At 36.5% G+C, this 23,699-nt stretch overlaps 1 protein-coding gene across 1 annotated transcript in view; it reads right to left on the minus strand.

The window, feature by feature from the left end:
• The window catches only part of LOC129739484 (gamma-aminobutyric acid receptor subunit alpha-6), an 85,997-nt gene that overhangs the window by 45,475 nt on the left and 16,823 nt on the right, over nucleotides 1-23,699 (minus strand). Inside the window, exon 2 of the mRNA XM_055730957.1 lies at nucleotides 12,514-12,601. Coding sequence (XP_055586932.1) covers nucleotides 12,514-12,575 — 62 coding nt within the window. The 5' untranslated portion in view covers nucleotides 12,576-12,601. The remainder of the gene's footprint in view (nucleotides 1-12,513; nucleotides 12,602-23,699) is intronic.

The following is a 23,699-nucleotide window of genomic DNA, read 5'->3' on the forward strand; positions in this document are numbered from 1 at the left end:
AGACAGACAGACAGACAGACAGACAGACAGACAGACAGACAGACAGACAGACAGACAGACAGACAGACAGACAGACAGACAGACAGACAGACAGACAGACAGACAGACAGACAGACAGACAGACAGACAGACAGACAGACAGACAGACAGACAGACAGACAGACAGACAGACAGACAGACAGACAGACAGACAGACAGACAGACAGACAGACAGACAGACAGACAGACAGACAGACAGACAGACAGACAGACAGACAGACAGACAGACAGACAGACAGACAGACAGACAGACAGACAGACAGACAGACAGACAGACAGACAGACAGACAGACAGACAGACAGACAGACAGACAGACAGACAGACAGACAGACAGACAGACAGACAGACAGACAGACAGACAGACAGACAGACAGACAGACAGACAGACAGACAGACAGACAGACAGACAGACAGACAGACAGACAGACAGACAGACAGACAGACAGACAGACAGACAGACAGACAGACAGACAGACAGACAGACAGACAGACAGACAGACAGACAGACAGACAGACAGACAGACAGACAGACAGACAGACAGACAGACAGACAGACAGACAGACAGACAGACAGACAGACAGACAGACAGACAGACAGACAGACAGACAGACAGACAGACAGACAGACAGACAGACAGACAGACAGACAGACAGACAGACAGACAGACAGACAGACAGACAGACAGACAGACAGACAGACAGACAGACAGACAGACAGACAGACAGACAGACAGACAGACAGACAGACAGACAATAATATAAACTCAAAATTTAGAATCAAATTCAGCTTGTTGAAACTCGTTAACAAGCTGAATTTGATTCTAAATCGAGATAGAAATATGATGATGACTTTTTCGTTGGGGAATTTATATTTCATGCTTATAATTTTAATTATTAGTTCAATTTAAAAATTTGAAAATCTTCAACAAGTCATTCTGAATGCATAGTTCAGCTGAAAATTACTATTTTTAAGCAAAACTTGAGTTTGTTTTGAAATTTTTTTTTAATGAATAAACGTGTTTCTTATTTTTTGAAAGTCATGTCCAGGTTTTTAATTCCGGAATTGTTTTTCCATAAAAAATATTTTCTGTATTTTTCCCGTAAAACAAATTGCAGGGAATTTAACATTTTTTGTGTGTATTGTTTAACATTTGCAGTTGCAGTTTTTTTCAAAAACAAAATTTCAAATTAAAATCCAAAACTTGGAATGAGTTTGCAAGAATCAATTTTGGTTCACAAAATTTCCATCTTTGCTTTTATTTTTGAAAATTTTACTTATATTGATGGGTTTCTTATTTTTAAGATCAGTTTGAAAGGATTTAAAAAAAAAAATTTTTTTCTATGTTCAAATCAAATAAGTTAAGTTCACCAGTTTTTTTTAAGCAAATTCAAAGAGTTCATTTTGTTACTAAAGGATTCCTTCTATAAATAAAGCTTACCATTTCAAAGTTTAAGGATGTGTTTTTAAAAGTTTATATTTTATACAAAAAACTGTTAATGTTAAAGAATTTAAAATGAAATAATCAAATAGTATAAAAAATTATTTTTTTATTTGTATAATTCATGCATGTTTCGAGCAAAAATATCATAGTAAAAAATTGGTCATCAAAACCCCCCCCCCATGAGGCGGTTCTTCCTACGGCCCTGATCCCTGATATAAAATTTTCATTTAAGAAATTCAGTTTCATCAGTCCACTAGCTTTGGAATTTTGCTGAAAATCTTGGCCACCTATGATTTAGATAAAAACGTTTCTAAATTGAAATTAATGTGGTGATATTTCCATGTTCTCAACTCGAATAGTAAGTTTGATAAAATTTATTTCGGAAGAAACAATTCCAATTGATCGTTTTTTGGTTGAAAATTTTCCAATGACAGAAAGAATTGTTTAAAGAAATTTAATATTTGCCAATACAGAAGAATCCCCTAGCTCAAAGACTATTTCCCACTGGATAAGATGTGACTGAATTGGGTTAGCTGTAAAAGTCGGAAACCGACAAGAAATTTCCTTTGCATGAATAGTTTTCTGCTCGATTGATAGCAACAACGACGCCGAGGAAACTTTCACCAGGCAGCAGCAGCAGCGTTGCACTGCTCAGTGCTCATCCAATATTGGCCATCAATCGAACCGTTCAATTCCTTCCAATTGACCCGATGAGTTCCGGGAAAGCCAGAGCAAGTACCATGGCAATTGGCTAGCTGCCTTACTTATTGCTTCTAAACGCACGTAATCTATCAGTCAACGTGCCAGTTACGTGTAAATGATACTGCACTCTCCTGCTTTATGGACACGTGATCTTTGCGAGCTGCTGCCCCGTTATGCTCTGGGGAGAACCTGGAAAGTCGTTCAGTCTTCCAGTCAAACAGCGTAACCCTAGCCTAACTCCCGATAGCAACCCCATAACTAAGCTATGAGCTAAGGCTAAACTACCATCAAGCATCTTCAACCGGATGAAAGAGAAACGATGGATGGGCAAACACATAATTGCAGGCAACTCGAGCGATGAGAAGGACATAATACTTTTCCCACTTCCTGTGACCCGTGGCAGGATGGCAGGATAGCAGGAAGGAGTCTTCCCATCAAGACCATCCCCACCTCCACCCAAATTATCCATCTCGACATCCTTCGACAAGTTTCCTGGTCCTGTTTTTTCCCGAAGCTCAACTTCCCATAAAGCAGTGAGCTAGAGCGCAACATATCCGCACAACGCCCCCAAAGATGGCTTTAAACGATGACACACTTCATTATGTTCCACAACGATGTCCCTCGTGCCCTGGAGGAACAGTTCAGAAAAATACTGCTCTACTAGATACATCTATCCCCCTCCCACATTCAAGAGGCGACTTCATCAAAATTTAAATTCAAGTGATTTTATGCAATTTTTCTTCCCATGCTGTGTTTTTTTCGATCCTTTTTTGCGTTTCGTTTCCCTCTCTTCTGCAACTTGTGTTGTTGCCTTGCAAATTTTGATTTCTATCTGGTGGTTGTTGTTGTTGTGTCGTTTTTTTTTGCATTTTGTAATCCTTTTTATTTCTTTAATTATACCTACGGTTTGCGCTCTCCCTTGAGCCTATGCAGAGGAGGGCAGCGAATTGCAGCTCATTTGGTGCAATTAAAAATGGGTTTTGGACGTCGATTTCGGTACCATAGCTGAAGAAGGTATCAAAGGGATCAATTAAAGCAGCGCGAATCATCTTGATTCATGTCAGTGAGATCGTTTGTTTTCTGTAACAACTATGATATTGAAACCTTGTAAAATTCTTGGCTAAATGGCTTAAATAAAATTGATTCTTTCGAGCGACTTCTCCAGAGTCTTTTCAAGATCAGGTTTGTTTATTGCAGTGCCTCTTGTCGTCGTACCGAGAAACTACTAGAAAACTACTAGGTTTGTTTACTGTAGCAAGCTAAGGAATTTATTAACCAACGAGCAGAGCAAGAAATATTTTGAGTGCAGGTTTTATAACGCCTTAATTGCAAACCAACTTGGGAAGAATTGCATCGCCGATGAATACATCAGAGCAAAACAATGTTGATGTTATTAAATAAAGGATTAATCCACTAACTTTTTCACAGTATCGTCTTTTCGAAAAATTTTGGGCAATTGTCAATCGTAAATTGAAAAAGAGTGGTAAATTAATCAAAACATCATCTGATATGGCGAAGAGGTGGAAAAAAAGCCCGTTATGATTGTTGGACTGTGCTGAAACTGATGGGAGGCATTTGATTGAAAAGTACAAGAGTTAATCTTGTATTTTTTTTCATTAAAGGTTATTAAAAACCCTCCCAAAAATATTTTTACCAATTCTCTACGTTATTTTTTTAAATATTAACACACCACCACACTTTTCCGCACCAAAAAGCTCGAATGAGCTTTCTGCGTTGGATGAACAAACATGTGTTGACTCCAACAATTTTCAAGTGTAATTTTACTTGGAAGATTACTTGGCGATTTATAATATTGAAGACAGCTCCCACATTTAAAACAGGAAACTCTCATATAAAATCAAGGTAGAATAGGACAGTGCTCGGAAAATTTTCGTGTGGTTTTCATCATACAGCTTAACGTAAGATTTGTATTATATAAACGCAAGATTTTTGTAATAAAACTATATTCACAAGGAAAACAAATTCAAAATTTTATAGAAATTTAAAATTTTGATGTTTTATACCTTTCATAATTTTGTATGGTTGTTTTTACTACCAAACATTGCAAAAATAATTTTTAAGAAATGCAGTCCTTCAGCCTAGAATTAGCGCAACGAGTTTTAATTTGTATGGGTATTGTTTGAGAAACCCAAATTTTTCATTCAAAAATTACCAGAGATGTAATGAAAGTTAAAAAAATCAAAACTTTCCATGTAAAATATTCCCTGGTTCTTGCAGTACATTCATGTGAACAAACCTAACGTGTACCCCAGAAAACAAATTCGATACAATTTTTTTTAAATATGTTTTTTTTAAATTTAAAATGATGAAAATGATAAAAAGCAGCCTTGCAAAGAAAATGAGTTAATGTAATAAGTTAAGTTAATGTATATGACATCGGCAAAACTATTTATTGAAATAATTGAAAGCTTAATACTTTTCAATGGATTGAGTTTTTTTAAAATATTTTCAAACGGTCCTATTTTTTTGACATTCCGTTATCAAATTTCTAATGCCCGGCCTATGGTGATTGTTAAAGAAACTGCTGTAAAGAAGCGCAGAGTGTCGATTGGAATTTTCGTATATCTGTTAGTTTCATTCCCATCGAGCAAAAGATATGTCATAATGACTTGATTATAAACGCAGACACCAGATACCCAGACTGATCAGTGGTATCTGGTGTCTGCGTTATTAATTATTGGAACAAATCTTGCGTAACATTTCAAATGGGCGTATAAGCGTAACTAGCAGCTAACTCGAAACGAGAAAAACGCGTCTGAAATTGCTAAAAATTAAATCAAATCGTATTTCAAAAATCAACCACTTTTGGAACATGCAATACAACAAAAGTGCAATATATCCACATATTTCCCGCTGCTTATCCAAAATTTTACATTTTTTCAGTAATTCCAGAGTAGATAGTTACGTCTGGAAGTTTCGCCCAATTAATAAGCCGTTTTTGTTTTGGTTTTGAAGTTACGTCCTTTGCTTTTTTTTTTCTTCTTCTTTTTGCAACATTTGCTTGATTAATCTGTTACTGACTAATTCGCTCACGGGTGTGCTTTTGAAGATCAGTCAATTTATTACCGTTGCAGACAGGAGTGAAACATAAAACATCTGAAATTTGTGCCATTCTGGGACATGGGAAAAAATTCTGGTAAATGATGCATTCTGGGGATTTTTTCTGGGAAGTGGCTCATTCTGGGGTTTGAATTCGGGGTTTTGTCATTATGGGCAAAAGTTTTCGGATAAATGGGATACAATCGTCCATGTAGGCCTACTGTCAAAAATCCTACAGGTTGCAGCATGAAATTGATCAATGACATGCCAGAAGATCATCTGCAAAATTTGAGACCGATCGGAAAAAAGGAAAAAGGACGCACAACCAGCCTGGATTTTGTATGGATTTTAAACATTTTGTTCGGGAGAATCATGAAATATTGGAATTTCATCATATACTTTTTTCATCAATGGCCAATTTATTTTGAATAGTTTATATCAATTTTTTATTTATGACAAATATTTCACTTTAGGCAATTTTTTTTTTTCAACTGTTATAAATAGTTATAACGGTTCGAATAAAGGGTGATTCGGTCAAAATTTGGTCAATATCAACTTGACGTATTTCTTTGAATTTAGCATTTAAAAAACCTGAACACCCCTCATTTTGAAGGTGTGTGTGTGTGTGTGTGTGTGTGTGTGTGTGTGTGTGTGTGTGTGTGTGTGTGTAGAATGTTGCTCCTATTTTGGTTTTGGAATTCACTCTTCAGTTGTCAAAATGCCGTCCAAGGAAGAAGAACAGCGTATCAAAATTTTGCTCGCGCATCGCGAAAATCCGAGCTACTCGCACGCAAAGCTGGCAAAATCGCTAAAAGTTGCCAAATAAACCGTTATAAATGTTATAAAAGTGTTTGGGGAACGTTCGTCGACAGCTAGGAAGTCTGGGAAATCGAAAACCAGAAGCCACTGAGACGACAAAGAGAGTTGCCGGTAGTTTCAAGCGAAACCGTGACCTCTCTCTCCGAGATGCCGCAAATGAACTCTGTGTATCGTCTACAACCCTGCATCGAGCCAAAAAACGAGCCGGACTATCGACTTACAAGAAGGTAGTGACTCCAAATCGCGATGATAAACGAATTACGACGGCCAAAGCGCGATCTCTGAGGCTGTACACGACGATGCTGACGAAGTTTGACTACGTGGTAATGGACGACGAAACCTACGCCAAAGCCGACTACAAGCAGCTTCCGGGACAGGAGTTTTATACGGCAAAAGGAAGGGGAAAGGCAGCAGATATTTTCAAGCACATGAAACTGTCAAAGTTCGCGAAGAAATATCTGATTTGGCAAGCCATCTGTAGTTGTGGTTCGAAAAGCAGCATTTTCATAGCTTCCGGGACTGTCAACCAAGAAATTTACATGAAAGAGTGTTTGAATAAACGTCTGCTGCCTTTCCTGAAGAAACACGGTTGTTCCGTACTGTTTTGGCCGGATTTGAGATCTTGCCATTACGGTAAAAAGGTCATGGAGTGGTACGCCGCCAACAACGTGCAGGTGGTTTCCAAGGACAAGAACCCTCCCAACACGCCAGAGCTCCGCCCAATTGAGAAATACTGGGCTATTGTCAAGACCAAAAAACTGCTAAGAACGAACAGCAGTTCAAGGCAAACTGGCTTTCTGCGGCGAAGAAGGTGGACAAGGGGCTGTACAAAATCTGATGGCAGGGGTTAAGCGTAAGGTCAGGAAATTCGGATTTGGAAAAGCGGAAGCCTAACTGAATATTTTTCCTGAATTTTATACTAAATAAATTGAAAAAGAAATTTAATTTGATTTTTTAAATATACGATTTACCAGATTTACACGCGTTTTCCCTTGACCAAATTTTGACCGTATCACCCTTTAAATACAAAAATAAAAACTGATTTTTAATCTGTTTTATATTTTATCCTTTAATTGAAAGATCCACATTTTGCCTAATTACTCTAGTTTCAGATGTGTTATTCTTCAGAAAGAAAAAAGTATAATTTTTCAATTTTTATAAAACAACAACATTTTTTAAGAATGAATTTCCTACATCATGAAAACGTGTTTTAAAGTTTTTGATATTGAAGACGACTTTGCGCAATGGTTTTAATTTTTTATGGAAATCTGTATTTACTTTTTCATTCAAATATCACCAGAGATGTATTGAAAGTTGAAAAAAATAAACCATTTCTTGTTAAATATTCACTGCTTCTTGCAGTGCATTTCAAAAGAACAAACCATACACCTAAATAGCACCCCAGAAAAGATATTCAATGTTATCGTTTTTCTAGAGATGCTTTTTAATTTTAGCATTTTTATTGCTTCTTTTAAAGCTGTTTAACCGCAGGATAAAAATAAAAAATCACAAAACAAGCCTTGCAAAGTATTTATTTTTATGACTTAATTTATTTTTATGACTTGCCAAAAACAATATGCTAAAATTTCTTCTTTTGCGTTGCGCTACTTCAGGAATCAACCAAATCATCTCAAATTTTTCACTGATGCTTTGGTGACCTAAGAGGAATCGCAAAACACATATGGGAACAAAAAGTCAAGTTTTGCAGTGGTCTAGTAATCACAGGTTACGTTAGCAGGGTAGAAAATTATAAATTTGTTGCACATCGATATGAAAAAAGAAATATGCCGGTAAATTTAGCCAATAGTGTCAACGAAGGAGGAATTGATGATTAAATCGTAAACGAGATTCTGTTAGGTAGGGTTTTTTTTGTACAGCAATAAAAAGGTTTTAAATCAGAGTATTATTCTATGAAAAACCGAACAAAATATTTACCTAAGTCATTGAAGAAATTTTGAATGCCATCTTTAACGTAAGCTTTCATTACAGCTTGGTGGTTATCGTTTTTTTTAATTTTTCTGGTTTTTATTTCGTCGATATAATTCAAGATCAATTATATTTTCTTACCAATCACCAAATCTCCAATAAGCATTGTTTACTAAAGACCTTAATCTGGCACATTTTAGCATTTTTAGATTTTCAAAATACGAAACTCAGAATTTTTGACGAATTTTCAAATGTAGCTGTTTTTTGAGCTTATTGACAATGTGCGATTTCTCAGATTAAGTTCTAAATAAAGACTTGAACTCAACTTTGCACTGGACTTTGAGTTTTTTGACGTAAGATTTCTGCTATGAATTTATATTCACCTGAAAAGAAATTTCATACCAATTCTAGTGAAATTACACTACAACTTCAGCTTTCTTGGTCATTAAGTTAAATTTGTTTTGAGCATTTCGCATCTGATCTAAAACCCTTTTTTTAAGGCATGTGTTTTCGGATTTTTTATCTTAGACTTCGAATAACGGAAAACTGAAGTGTTGTAGGTGAATAATGTCTGATAAACATATTTGAGTTACACTACGGAATAAAACTACAAATTTTGTAAAAAGCGGTTGAGAAACAAGAAAGTGTCAAATTGACACTCAAGGTCTGATTAGGGATTTTTTTCTGGGCTTTCAGGGTGCGTCCATTTAAAGATTTTTAGAATCCATTGAGGGTCCCCGAAGAAATTTTATTAGTTATCAGTCAAAGATAAACTGCTAGGTAAACAGTCTTGATTAAACATACAGATCTCAAAATCTTTTAACATGTTCCCAAATAGAAATGTGCAAAATGTACTTATTTGTTAAAAGTGAGAGAGTTAAGAAGATTTTCATTAATTTTAGAAATCATTATTTAGGAATAATTGTAAATGAAAAAACAGACTACGATACGGAACTTGCTCGAAAGTCGATTGTCCAACTTCTTCAGCAATGTGATACAACTGTTTTATAAAAAAATGTAAGCAAATTAGCTCTCTGGAGCAGGCTTCATTATAATGCTCATCTTGACCAAAAGGAGATAGCAAACTTTTTCGCTCCGAAGAATTGTGAGTCTTTTTTCAACGAGCATTTCATCCTCTGCTGCTGAGAGAGCGGGGAAATTTTTTTTCTCTAGCGAATGATCACTCTTCTACTGACAGAGCACTGTTGAAGTGTGACTCTGAAAACACTTAATCAGTTTTACTTTTGATCAGTGAAATGAATTACGATCGTTGATTCCTAAGCCAGTTACTGAGAAGCTAATGAAAATTTCTCCTAGCGAGAATGAGATTGGGTGACTGTGTGATTGAAATGCTCTCCAACAAAATGTGGGCTGCTTGATCGTTTAAGTGTGAGAAAGCATATTTCTCCCAGGCGTTTGACAAGGAGATGAGAAAAACAGAGCCAAAATCAAGAGAATCGAAGAAGCCTGCTCTGGAGCGACCATAATATTCATAGGTTATAGTATTATAGAAGGTCAAAATGAAGCTTAAAGCAGCTTGTTGTTTCACAAAAAAGTTGCTCAAATTTTAAGTGTTTAGAATAAAACGAATTTTCCCTAAAGAAAACAGCACGAGTTAGGAACATCTATTCAAAGTGGTAAAAAACAAGTTGGTAAAATAAATACCTCCTGTGAAAAAAGTAGTCAACTAGCAAATGCTCAAAAGTACTTTAAAATTGATTGATAATAAAATGTTTTAAATCGAAATTAAGCTATTTTGTCAGTCTTGAGGAAACTATTCTCTGGAGCCACTAACGTGGAACGTTTGAAAATAAGCACAACAACGCCGCCGACCGTTGCCTAGAGGGTAGCGTTCAAGCCAGAGGTCTTGAGATCGAATCTTGGTCACGGCATCTTTAATGCTCTTACCGTGGGCTGGTAATTTTAGCATTTGTAAGATGCTAGCCATTATATCCTTCAAAGATGTACGCCTTAGCGGTAAGTAAATTAGATCTCTTCAACGAAACATGAAGTTTCACTGAGATCCTATATGTGTGTGTTCGTTTTTTTAAGTCATAACATATTATAAGCTCATCGATGAAACCGATCTAGAAATGAATATGATTTCATCGAACTTTCTTTTTACCGTAATGGTACATTCTTTGGTAAAATAAGTTTTCAATGTCATGTTTAAATACCTCAAACATTTAGTTAAATAAATTGCAATAACGCCATAATAGGATGTTTTGTTCGATTTTTTAAAGAAACTTCCATTTCCAATTGAAACATTTAAAGTTGACAAAATATTTTTTTTTTATATAAACTACCTAAATAAATATGGGTGGTGGCGAAAAAATCTTATATTCTCTCGTTTCACCCAAAAATTATGAAACGGTTTTCAGTGACAAATAAATGTTTTTCATTGGAAAGTCATGTCACACATTTCTGGTATCAAGTCACACGTTTACAAATTTGATAATTTTCCTAAGTTACTTGAAAAAAAAAACAAATTGCATAAGCAATGTCATAACATTTTCATACAGGATATTGGAGAATTTTATTTTTTGTGTGTACTTACACGGATGTGTAACACACGGTTTGAAAGATCTTGACGAAACAAGAAAAATACTCTATAGGCTCTACATATATGGTAATGAATTGATAAATTTGTAATACTATACGATAGATTTTTTGGTCCCAAAGTGATTTTTTTTGTCTCGTTTAAACCGTATATAGCACATCAGTGTACAACGAAAAAGAAATTTTATATTATTTTGCCCAGACTTTTTCGAATCAACAATCCAAAGACAATGATCTTCAAAATTTAAAAAAAAAAAATCTGTGAATCGAAATTCAAAAAATCTGCTCAAAGTTCTGTGAACTTATAGATTTTTCTGTGATTTCGGCAACCTGTTGACATCCTCTGAGGCCTTTTTCATAAAATTTTGAATGATCTACTCTCTGGAGCCACTTTTAGAATAGCGGTTTCATAAATATTAGCATAATTTTTCTTGTTAAAAATTTTTTAGATGATGTGCCATAATTTTTAAATTTCATTTTCTCTGTGCGATGGATTTGGATTTGAGTAATCATGATAGATGCTGCATGAGTGAAAAGGTAAACCCATTAATAATCGGTAAATTTTGTCCATATAACGAGAATCTATTGAAAGTAAGCGGTTTAAAAAAAAAAACAAATATGTATAAGAAGATTGATCATCTCTGTTATTTTGTTTTTAATTGAAATTTGAATCCAGAGATTATTTTATTTAGTATTGGAAATATTTGTGAAATTTTATCTTTTTATTATTATTATTTAGATTAAGTTTAGTAAAAATGGGAATGAAATTCTGAACAAAACACACATCTGAAATGAATCCCAAATTTTAGATGCCGAATTGTATCTCATCTCACCCGAAAGATTACTTCTTTACAGGCATGGCAGGATTGAACATTTCGGAAGGTCTCCGAGAAAACGAACTTCGAGAGATAAACTTTCCCATTCATGTCTTCAGGATTTGTCAACGTTAGCAAGTTTTTTCCGGTTGACAGCTGAGATTTTTTTCTTCCTACGACACGCCGTTTCTGTTTATTCAAACGCTAGCAAATATCGATAGAAAGCGAACGGGGTTTTTATTGAAAATTTTATTACACTTGCTTTCATCGGTACGGTATACAGTGTAAGCTTGCAGGAAAATTTGTCCCAGTAAGACGTACCTACAACATATAATTGCACACGAAGAGCAAACGTTTGGCCATTTGCAGTTTGTTTGGGAGAGATACGTAAAAGGAATGACCAATCGGTCAAAAGAAGAATGGAAAAACGCTGATAGAATATGTGTACCCAAGAATGACTTATTGCATATTTTCCAAACACTGCTTGAAAGCGACGAGAAAGATTTTCTTTTTACAGATGGCAGTAATAAACCAGTCAGTAACATTAAGATATTTTTGAAAAATATGTAAACAATTGTTTCATAAGAATGACACATCTTTTTGATTTAGAATTTGAACTTGTGAATTGTAAAAATCCCAAGACGAACAGAAAAAAATTACTATCTGGTAGTAATCACGAAATTATCACAGTTCGGTAATTCTGTAATGACCCAAAATCTCAACAATATTGATCCTTAGTTTATCTATCATTAAAGATTTTGTAGTAGGTTTTATTTTTCAAAAGGGCAGAATCGATGTCCGCCAGGAAATGGAATTCAATTTCGAGGATGTCCTTCGCGATTCCTTAGAAGGCAGCTCTAGATAGGGAGGCCTGAACGGAGAAGGAGTAAATTTCACTTTTCAATACCACACCAAACAGAAATGTGGAATCGATTTCGATTTGTGGTTGCAGTGCCAAAAACAGGAGCAATATCCTTCTAATTGATTGGATTTCATTTATGGATTGCCCCGAGAAGAGCATCCTCAGCAAGGTGTATCGTGTATCATTGCCATATCTGTGGGTCGTAATTGAAGGTTTATTGGGAGCCAATCTGGCAGATTGTACTTTGTTTTAAAATGGGCTTGAACTTCTAGTGGACATTGTACTTACCAAAGAAAAATGACTGCCAAAAATAGCCGGAAATTTAAAAGCGACGAATCCAGCCTGAACATCTTTTCAAGAATTTTTTATGCGCAACCTGTCAAAAAAGGGAAAACTTTATTAGAATTCAGCTAATCTATTTTCAAATAAAAATCTGTCTCACAATTTAGTATTTTTTATCTCTACAACTCTAATCCCATCAAGATCAATCAAGCGGAATCGCATTTTCAAAACATATCCCCCCCAGAAAAAGGGGTTAAGTTATTCCTTTTCTTCCCGGAATGGCCAATGACTCCATTTTCGAGGCTAATGGAATCACTTTCATCATTCGGCCGGATCGTTGCTGATTAATACTAACTGTAGGACCCTATTAAAACGGTCATCCCCGAAAGTAAATAATCCGATACCCGCATTTGTGCATTTGTTTGGCCTTCTGCTACGTGTCCGATGTCTAGGATCATTTGGAACGATTTTGACCGATGAAATTTTTCTTTTGGGTAGAAAGTCCATAAATTTTATTGTAGTTCTAAGTCGTTTTTGACATTTTATATTGTTCGCAACTTGAAATTTAAAGTCGTCACATATCAATTAGCATTGCTGTAAAAAATCTGCTTTTTGAAGTTGTTTGATAAAAATCAATCGATTTGTCTCGGGATCAAAACTTTAAAATCTAGAACTCTTTTTTAGACTAGAATACTAGAGATGTAGATGATTGACTTGCCGAATAGTACCCAAAAACCGGTAAGCCGAATATTCGACCCACCAAACAGTTGAGTTAAGTATACGGCCGATTTTTTCAAATGTAAACAAGAACAGATATGTCAATTCTTTTTATGGTTTTGGATAATTTATAAAAAAAAACATCCAAAAGAAGTATTGGAAAAGCTACAAAATTACCAAAAACTTAAGGTTGCAGGGAAACATCTTAGTCGTGTATCTTTCACTGTAGGTAGATCGTGCTAGAGAATGCGGATAAGTATCGCTTTATACTTTGATTATCGTTTATTCCAGATTTTCTTGAATATTTTCGAGTTTAAACATAAATAAAATAAAGAATTCGAGATAAGTCAAACCTGGAAAAGATGCCGAGATATTGTTAAAAACTTTTCACATGCTGCCAATGTTTACTCACATTATTTGCTTAACCAAATAAAAAACTCAAATTCCTCTGAAAAAAAAAATAGTTTTTGTGTACAAATACGATTTTGTAGAGTTAACATCAAATTTTTCAATCTTTAGATATGATTTAAGAGTTGCTGATGTTATTGGATAGAAAATTAAAATCTATAGTAATTTTCACTTTATTCTTGCCCGGCCGTCGGGATGCGTGGGGTAGAAAGTATGATATGCTTAAGGTTAAGGATAATCGTTCTTTTCAACAACTATTTTGAAGATTTCTTGCTCAAATTCAATATTCATCTGATTCGATATCAAGCAATTTTAAATTGCATGGATTCTGCTTCGACAAGCTCTGTCCAAGATCTCACTGGAATTTATTTTCTTTTTGACACTTAAACGTCCTAGAAGCGACAAGTGTCCTTTCAGGAAGTAGTTACATTTTGGAAATAACGACCCCCCCCCATGAGGGGGGTCACAAACGCTCATAAGCGTCTCGACGTTGAAGTCGCCGTTCGCTGACAGCATACAATGTTTCATGTAATTTCAAAACTCACAATCAAACCACCCTTTTATTTGCGCTTTTTCTTCCTGACGCGCAGTACGGCGACGCCATTTGTTCTGAAAATAAACAACTTAAATTGCGTCCCAAACATTCCTACTAATCAGTTTCCATGGCTACATTTGGGCGCTTAACACTTATTTCGTCATTATCGTTCATAAACAACTGTATGGATACAACGAACTAATACTTACTAAAGTTTTGGTTGTCCTCACCTATAGATAAACCACATAGCTTATGCGTTACACATCTGGTTGAAAATATTCGATTCAAAACCATAGGGGCATTGAGGTGGAAGTAATAGTAGAAAATTGAGATTATCGTTTTTATTTTTTTTATTAAAACTTGGCAGAAAATTCGGCCAAATATTCGTATCACCGAATAATTGAAAACGTCAATATTTGGTATTCGGACAACGGCCGTTATTCGGAAGGTACTTTCTACCCATGCCTAATTTGATCATTTGGTCAAGTTTAAGGGATTGCTCAACAATGCTCTATTTTGTATAGGATTTGGGCATTACTTGTTCAAGCAAAAGTATGTATAGTACAAGAATCACATTTGCAATTGGGCATTCGAACGGAAAAGCTGAAGCATGTCGTTATCAGTGCTCTGTACATTAGATTGAGTCGATTTGGTGTCATTTTTGAATTTCTTGGAGCCTGGGATAAAAAAAAGCTTCGTTTTGGTTCAAAACCTATCCACGATTCTATGCAGAATTTTTAATTAATGTTCACCTGAGTAAATTTGAACTTTGAGGTTTGTATGGGAAAAATGATTAATTTGTACTGGAAAAATAACATCATTTTTGTTTCTTCGGCGGGACACACTCGAAACGGAACGTCTAAATGGAATTCCTTATCACTGCCCATCAGACAGAAAAACACTATTTCTTCGTTTAGATCAGCTTTCTCTTTTAAATAATTACTTAGTGCTTGCCGAAATAGTACAGATAAGAATTAATAATTCACTTGTTACTTTAAAACTGTATTTTCTTGAACCTAACTGGGCTGGCGTTAAATCAATAAAAAAAAATTACAATTACACTACACACTACATTACACTTACACAAAAAGGACTAATCAAAATTTCAAAACAAATGAAAAGTAGATTTTTTGGGATGAATTAACGCTCAAAATATGATTTTAGACATTTTGTTCATTTTCAATGAAAATAAGCCTTTTTGAAAAATAAATGCTATTTTCAGCCTAGGGAACATCCATAAATGACGTAGCATTTCATGGGGAGGGGGGGAGTTTGACTTTGTGTGACGATGTGTGACGAGAGGGGGGGTAGGGGTCCAAGTAAAGCTACGTAGCTTTAATTAAATATCGAAAAAAAATCAAAATTGAGCAAAATTATGCATAATTTAATCCAGTCTGAACATGTAGCTTTTGACTCCTACTGTCCGACTGTTTTCAAGCGTATCAAGGAGCGTACATGCAAGAAATACATTTATATTTTGATTCAAATGTTCTCCAAAAGGAGCATAGCAAAATCTACAAGGCCCCAGCCTCGGATAGAAAGATTCGTCCAAAGCGAATTGTAGGCAAAAGAGGACGCGAAGTGCTGGTCATCACTCCGGAGGACGATAGATTGTGAGTGGAGGCAGCTGACATCGCAGATGCAATTATTCCAGCCGAACAGACGATGGAGGAAAGCTGCCCAACGATTTCATTGGAATCCTGAATGGAGATAATTTGGACCGACGCAACTGATTGAATACTTACTAGTACTAGCTATCCTGTTTGTTGATAGGTAGTTTGTTTTTTTTTAACTGATTGATATGCTTTTTTAAACTTCCATTTATAACTTCTTTCCCTTTTTTGTTATTTTTTGTATTATTCTTGCAAAATACTGATAATAAAAGTAAAAATTAAAAACCGATTTTTAAAAATAGGGGGGGGGGGGGGTTATTAAAGCTACGTCATTATCTAGGGGGGGTCTATGACTTTGTGACGAAATGCTACGAGGGGGGAGGGGGGCGTATAAAAACTCAAAAAAAAGCTACGTCATTTATGGATGTTCCCCTACTACGATTGGCGCGTTATAACGAGCGCATGTGCCGTGATAGAACATACCCATAAAAAGCATACCTTAGCGAGTTCAGTATGATTTTTAAGCATAAAATCATAGTTTAGATTCTCCTCTATCGATGTGTCAGAAAATATTGTCTTATTCGATTTTCTCTGCTTGGTGACACCTTATTGAAAGTGTTATAAAATTTAGATCGGATTGAAGAAAAACCTAAATTGTGAAATTATCACGACACAGGGGCATTATAAGGAAAAATTAATACATGGCAACATGACTAATCACAGAATTTAAAACAAATTGGTAATATTTTGCAGGCTTAAAATGTTTCAGATTCTTCAAAACAAGGGTGGCGCATATTAGCCACATGGGGCGTTATATGAACTTTTCCCCTAAGTGACAAAATGGTTGACTTTGAGTTAATGATGCCAAACGATTCTTCAAATTTCAAACTATATTTCTTGATTTTCGGATTTTTAGAATTTTATTTGCACACACAACAATTTAAAAGCGTGTTTTCTCGAAATGAGCTTTTATGCACTTTTACCCCTTTAAGGTACACTCTTTAAGGTACACTAAATTTAAATACGAATGTTGCATTGTTTCAAAAATAAAACTGAAAAGTCAAACAGCAATAATAAACGAAAGTAAAAAATAAAAATGGGCCCACTAAAAATGTTACTAAAGATGCTAATTTTGTATCTGAAAGTCCTCCTGGAAACACTGGTCCACGAATCCACGAAGGAGCCCACTTTCCGAAGCTCCGAAGGTGATGGTGGTCACTGAACTGGTTGCATCCGTCTAGATTAACCTATCACTTGATCAATTTCAATCTTCCGGATTTTAAAAATTGTTAGCACTTTTTTTGTTAAGCTTAGCAGGCCACCAAAAAAAACGACTCCCACCGGGCCACAGTGCGGTGACCAGTGGACAAAAGTAAAAAATTTTAGTTTATCAAATATTAAATTCAACTTTACCAATCGATTGGAAAGAGGTTGGAGTTTCATGAACGAACATGCTTTTGACATAATTTTGCTTCCTACACGCGCAGCATTGGTTCGAAGTCAATGCATTAAGAAGGAAAGAAATAAATTTTTTTTTTCGAAAACATACACTTTTTTTGAAACTTTTGTTTACTGTTGATAAGTGTCGAAGCAAATTCTTCGTTCTACAAGTTGAAGATTTAAACTCAACGCATGTCGTATTGTGGTTTTTGAGTGAGAAAAATTCGTTTTTAGTCTTTACAGCTACCTCTGAATCTACCATTATTTTTGTAAATTTCATCAACAAAAATTGCTCAACTTCAGCTAGACAGAACAAATTCGCGTCACAAGACGTCACTACCATTTTACACTCAAATGCTAGGGAATTTCATCCTAAACACCCACTATGCTTGCTGAATTGCGTTTTTTTGCGCTAACAGAGATATGAGCAATTTACGGAGGGTCATTTTTACGCCACAGGAAAACATTTTTCTTCGAAAAAGAACCGCTGTGGCAAAACGAAAACCGAAACCAAGTGTATTTTTTTTCTTGAACTTATCAGTATTATATTTAAAAAAGATGTTAAATAAAAATTAATTTTTGATATGCGGTTGTGGCTTTAAATCTCATTGAAAAATTATAACAAGCTTTGTGATTTGAATTTGGTTTGAAATATTTTGACGTAAGATAAAGCAATCGGCAATCGTTAACTGGACCAGTGCCATGCTAATAAACAGAACCATTTATGCAAGCTTGGGAGGGCTTACAATCAAAGCCACACCAACGAAGGGATGTCCCCAAGGCGGGGTTCTATCACCGTTGTTGTGGTCGACCTCCTAAACAAACTTGTATCCATGGGATTCGAAGTTATTGGCTTTGCAGACGACGTAGTTATTATAGTTCGGGGAAAACATGAGAATGTGTTGTCTAATAGAATGCAATCTGCACTTAATTACGCACTATTCTGGTGCAGGGAAGAGGGACTGAACATAAACCCTTCCAAAACTACCGTGATAGCCTTCACTAGGAGACGAAAAATTACACTAAAACCTCTAACATTAGATGGGGAAGTGTTAAACCTCGATTCACAAGTGAAATACTTGGGCATAGTACTAGACTCAAAGCTATCATGGAACCCACAGATAGAGCATGTAATCGCTAAGGCTACAACAGCTCTATGGGTCTGCCTGAAAGGAGTAGGGAAAAAATGGGGACTAAGGCCGAAAATCATCCATTGGATATTTACAGCTATAATAAGACCCAAAATCTCTTATGCCTCCTTAGTATGGTGGACCAAAACTATGCAAATTACAGCCCAGAAAAAACTAGCGAAGCTTCAAAGATTAGCAACGCTAGCTATAACTGGCGCTAAGCGAAGCACACCGAATGAGGCTCTAAATGCACTACTTAATATTCTGCCTCTACATCAATTCATTGAGTTAGAGGCGGAACGTAGTGCCTTGAGACTCTCCAAACACAAAACGCTCTATGAAGGAGATCTTACAGGACATCTCAAAATCCTAAAGAAATTTAAATTAAACTCACTTATTGTGAAAAATGATGACTGGATGGAGCCCATTTTTAACCTAGACATACCATACAATGTAACTATCAATGATAGGGACGTGTGGGAGTCAGGTGGACCTGCGGTTCCTCCCAGATCTATCCTATTCTTCACTGATGGGTCAAAAATGGATAATAGAACTGGGGCAGGGGTTTTCGGACCTAGACTCAGGATCTCAATTCCTATGGGAAACTGGCCAACAGTATTCCAAGCTGAAATTCAAGCAATTCTAGAATGCACTTTAGCCTGTTTGAAAAGGGGATACAGGTACACAAGTATCTGCATATTCTCTGACAGCCAGGCTGCTCTTCGAGCACTAAGTACGTTCACATGTTACTCCAAACTAGTTTGGGAGTGTATAGTTGCACTAAGAAACCTGGCCATAAGGAACAGAGTATCTTTATTCTGGGTACCAGGCCACTGCGGTATCCTAGGGAACGAAGAAGCAGACCAACTAGCTAGGGAAGGATCTCAGGGACTGTTGATTGGACCTGAACCTTTCTGCGGAGTATCGAGAAGTGCCTTGACTATGGAGCTCAAGAACTGGGAAAGCACCACTATTGTTTCCAACTGGAAAACAGCGGAGGGAGCAACTCAGGCAAAAAGATTCATTGATCCAAGCGCACGACTCTCCAAAAACATGTTGAATTTGAGTAAGCACGAGTTAAGTACTTACATAGGTCTCTTGACCGGACATTGTCCAACAAAACAGCATCTCAAAAGGATAAACATAATTCAAAACGATGACTGTCGGTTCTGCGGGTTCGAAAAAGAAACTGCAGAGCATCTTCTATGCAACTGCTGCGCCCTCCTAAATAGGAGAGAGCGAGTACTTGGGGCAAAGTTAATAAGCGCACAAGACATATGGTTGCATATCAGCCCTAAGAAGGTTATATCATACATCTTTGATATTATACCCGATTGGGATAAAATGCTTAGTCAGCAATCAACTGTCACTCCAATCAATAGTGCAGGTGAACCTGAAAGCATATAGTAACGCGGGGTAAATACCACAATAGATCAGCTACTGGTCGCAGTGGGCTCTCCCCTACAAGGAAAAAAAAAAAAGCATTAATCGGCCAAGTTCAAGTGAACTCCATATTCGCTTGAAAAGGAAATTGTTGTATTCAGTTATTTTCTATGTGTAACATTATCAGTACAAAACCTTATCGTTTATGAAAGCAAATATTTGACATATCTAAAGGATCTTTTATAAGAAAGATTGAAAATCTTCAAAATATGGTTTTTTTGAGACATGGATATTAAGGCATAAAAAATCAAAATTGTGACAAAACCTTCAAAACACAGTTTTTCTGACGTATTTTTAATAATTGAACATTTAAACAAATAATTTAATCAAATTAAAACTTTTTACGACTTTTGTCCATCGGCTCTATGGGATCACCGCACTGTGCGGGCGCTGGAACTTGTTTTTTTTTCTCTCCTTCAACATGTTTTATCCTGTTACAAAACGCACAATCAGGGAATTTTTCAATAATAAGTGAAAGACTTCCCTTTTTAACGCTATTTGAAAAGAAATTTAACCGGATCCGCGATTCAAATCGACTGAGATTCCCATATTTTTCACAATTGCAGTACACTGAGGTTTTTTTTACGCGGTTTTTTTTTACACGGTTTTTTTTACGCGGCTTTTTTTACGCGGCTTTTTTTACGCGGATTTTCCAATTAACGCGGTTTTTTTACGCGGATTTTCGAATTAACGCGGTTTTTTTTACGCGGTTTTTCAGAGAAAACATTCTAAGACTTTTTCAAAGGAAAACACTTAGAATCTTTTTGTAGTTGGGAAAATCTTAGCTCTGAGACTAAGAACGTGATACATGATATCTGAGTCCTGAGACCTGAGACTTGAGACCTGAGACCTGAGACATGAGACATGAGACATGAGACATGAGACCTGAGACCTGAGATATGAGACCTGAGACATGAGACCTGAGACATGAGACATGAGACCTGAGACTTGAGACATGAGACATGAGACATGAGACATGAGACATGAGACCTGAGATATGAGACATGAGACATGAGACATGAGACATGAGACCTGAGACCTGAGACCTGAGACCTGAGACATGAGACATGAGACTTGAGACCTTAGACATGAGACCTGAGACATGAGACATGAGACATGAGACATGAGACCTGAGACCTGAGACCTGAGACATGAGACATGAAACCTGAGACATGAGACCTGAGACATGAGACCTGAGATATGAGACCTGAGACATGAGACATGAGACATGAGACCTAAGACATGAGACCTGAGACAAAAGACATGAGACATGAGACCTGAGATATGAGACCTGAGACATGAGACATGAGACCAGAGACATGAAACATGAGACCTGAGACATGAGACCTGAGACATGAGACATGAGACCTAAGACATGAGACATGAGACATCAGACGATCTAATTGATTTTGTTTTTTATCTTAAAAATAAACTATCATTGTACGCAAATTTTTAAATAATCATGGTTCTTTCGCATTTTTTTAGTAACGTGCTTTTTTGCTCGAATTTTTTAATTAAAATGGTTTTTTTACGTGGATTTTCGAAATTCGGGGTTTTTTTACGCGGATTTTCCAATTAACGAGGTTTTTTTTACGCGGATTTTCGAATTAACGCGGTTTTTTTTTACGCGGATTTTCGAATTAACGCGGTTTTTTTTTACGCGGATTTTCGAATTAACGCGGTTTTTTTTTTACGCGGGTTTTTTTTTACGCGGGACGAAATACCGCGTAAAAAAAAACCTGAGTGTACATGCATTTTCTTCTCAGATCTACACAAATGCAAGTTAGAATCCATTAGCTGTAGTCATAGCTGTGAATAGAGTGTCCATTTCCCGGCCACTTTCCCATTCCCGGGAATCGGAAATCTGGTAGACTGTTTCCCGGGAATTCCCGGGTTCCCGGGAGATATTCAAAAATATGTATGCACTACAATTCAAATATTCATAGCTTATCGAACCATTCGTGCAAACAAGCCCATAATTTGTTCAAATTATACTCTTCATAATGTTTTTTAACTTATTTTTTATCAATAATTCAACCTGTTTTCAACAATGACAAATTAAACAAAGTCAAACGAACTATAAAAGTTGAATGAAGAATTTATTCATGGAATTAGGGGTTGATTAAAAAATCTTTTTATTTGTTTGATTATTCAAACTTTTCGTTTTCCAGAACACTTTACATATTTGCTCTTCATATGAAAAAAAAACGATGTATTCTTCAATTCATCTGGCTTTCAAAGCCAGAGGGAAACAAGTGCATAAATGATACTTTCGAGAAAACCTGTTGCGCGATTTTCCATATAAAGTCTGCTTCATTTAATATTGGAACAAATTCTTTTGCTCATTGTGGCGCTCCTAGTGGACGGATTTGGAAACTTTTTTCACCCACGTGTCGGGAAATTCATAACCTTTCACCATGTATTTATGTCGTAACACCAAACGATAGCATTTTGTAAACAACCGCCATGGAAGCCGAACGGAGAGATCAAATTGTGCACAGTTTTCTAGAAAATCCATTGTTGTCGGCATCGAAGCTAGCTAAACAGCTTAAAATGTCCAGAAATACCGTATGGCGTGTTATCAAGCAGTACAAGGAAACATTGACGACGGCTCGGAAGCCGCATTCGAAGCGTCGGAGTGGAACTGTCGACCGGAAACTGCGTGGGAAAGTCATCAAGGCCGTTAAGAGGAATCCCAATCTTTCAGACCGCGATTTGGCCAATAAGTTCCAGGCCGCTCACAGTACGGTGCGACGAATTCGTCTCCGGGAAGGAATAAGGTCATTCCGAGCCAGCAAACAGCCAAATCGGACGCTGAAGCAGAACAATGTGGCCAGAATCCGTGCTCGAAAGCTGTACGACCAAGTGCTGACCAAGTTCGACGGATGTATTCTGATGGACGATGAGACCTACGTGAAGGCGGACTTTGGGCAAATCCCAGGTCAAAAATTTTATTTGGCGACGGCTCGGGGGGATGTACCTGCAAAATTTAAGTTCGTGTTTGCGGATAAATTCGCCCGCAAGTACATGATTTGGCAGAGGATATGCAGTTGTGGACAGAAAACCAAAGTCTTTCTCACTGACAAGACAATGACATCAGAAGTCTACAAAAAAGAGTGCCTACAGAAACGGATTCTGCCGTTTATTCGTGCCCACGACCGTCCAGTAATGTTTTGGCCGGACCTCGCAAGCTGCCATTACAGCAAAACGGTTATGGAATGGTACGCAACGAACGGGGTCAGCGTAATACCGAAGGACCTCAACCCCCCCAAACTGCCCCCAGTTCCGGCCGATAGAGAAATACTGGGCAATCACGAAGCGGAGGCTTAAGGCAAAGGGAAAACTTGTTAGGAACATGACTCAAATGAAAAACTGGTGGAATCAAATCGCCAAAACGGTGGACGAAAAGGGTGTGCGCCGCCTAATGTGCCGTATTACGGGATAAGTACGAGAATTTCTTCGAAACAGCAATGAATAATTTTTTTAATTTTTTTTTATGAAAGAGTAAAGAAAATGCTACATTTGTATGAAAAACAAATTATGAATTCGTTAATAAATGACTGAACTACACGCAATTGTTTGTGTTCCAATATTAAATGAAGCAGACTTTATTTTTCAAAGTGTTGTGGGTTTTTGTTCAATGAAAACGGTGTGGAAATACAAAAGATCTTTTTAAACGTATCTACCTGTTTGAATAAAAAAAATGCATCAAATAGCTGAAAAATGTCTACCGCCACAGGAGTTGGCATATCCTCAACGAGTTTTGTATGAGTACATTTTCAAAAAGAAAATAAAAATAGTTCCGGAGGCCCGGGAAATCCCGGGACAGACATTATAGCTGTGAACCGTATATAAATATTGCAATTGAATAAACAGGCCGATCAAAACTCCATTGAGGTAAAAAAA

Source organism: Uranotaenia lowii, chromosome 1, assembly GCF_029784155.1.
Source record: "Uranotaenia lowii strain MFRU-FL chromosome 1, ASM2978415v1, whole genome shotgun sequence".
Taxonomy (NCBI): Eukaryota; Metazoa; Arthropoda; class Insecta; order Diptera; family Culicidae; genus Uranotaenia; species Uranotaenia lowii.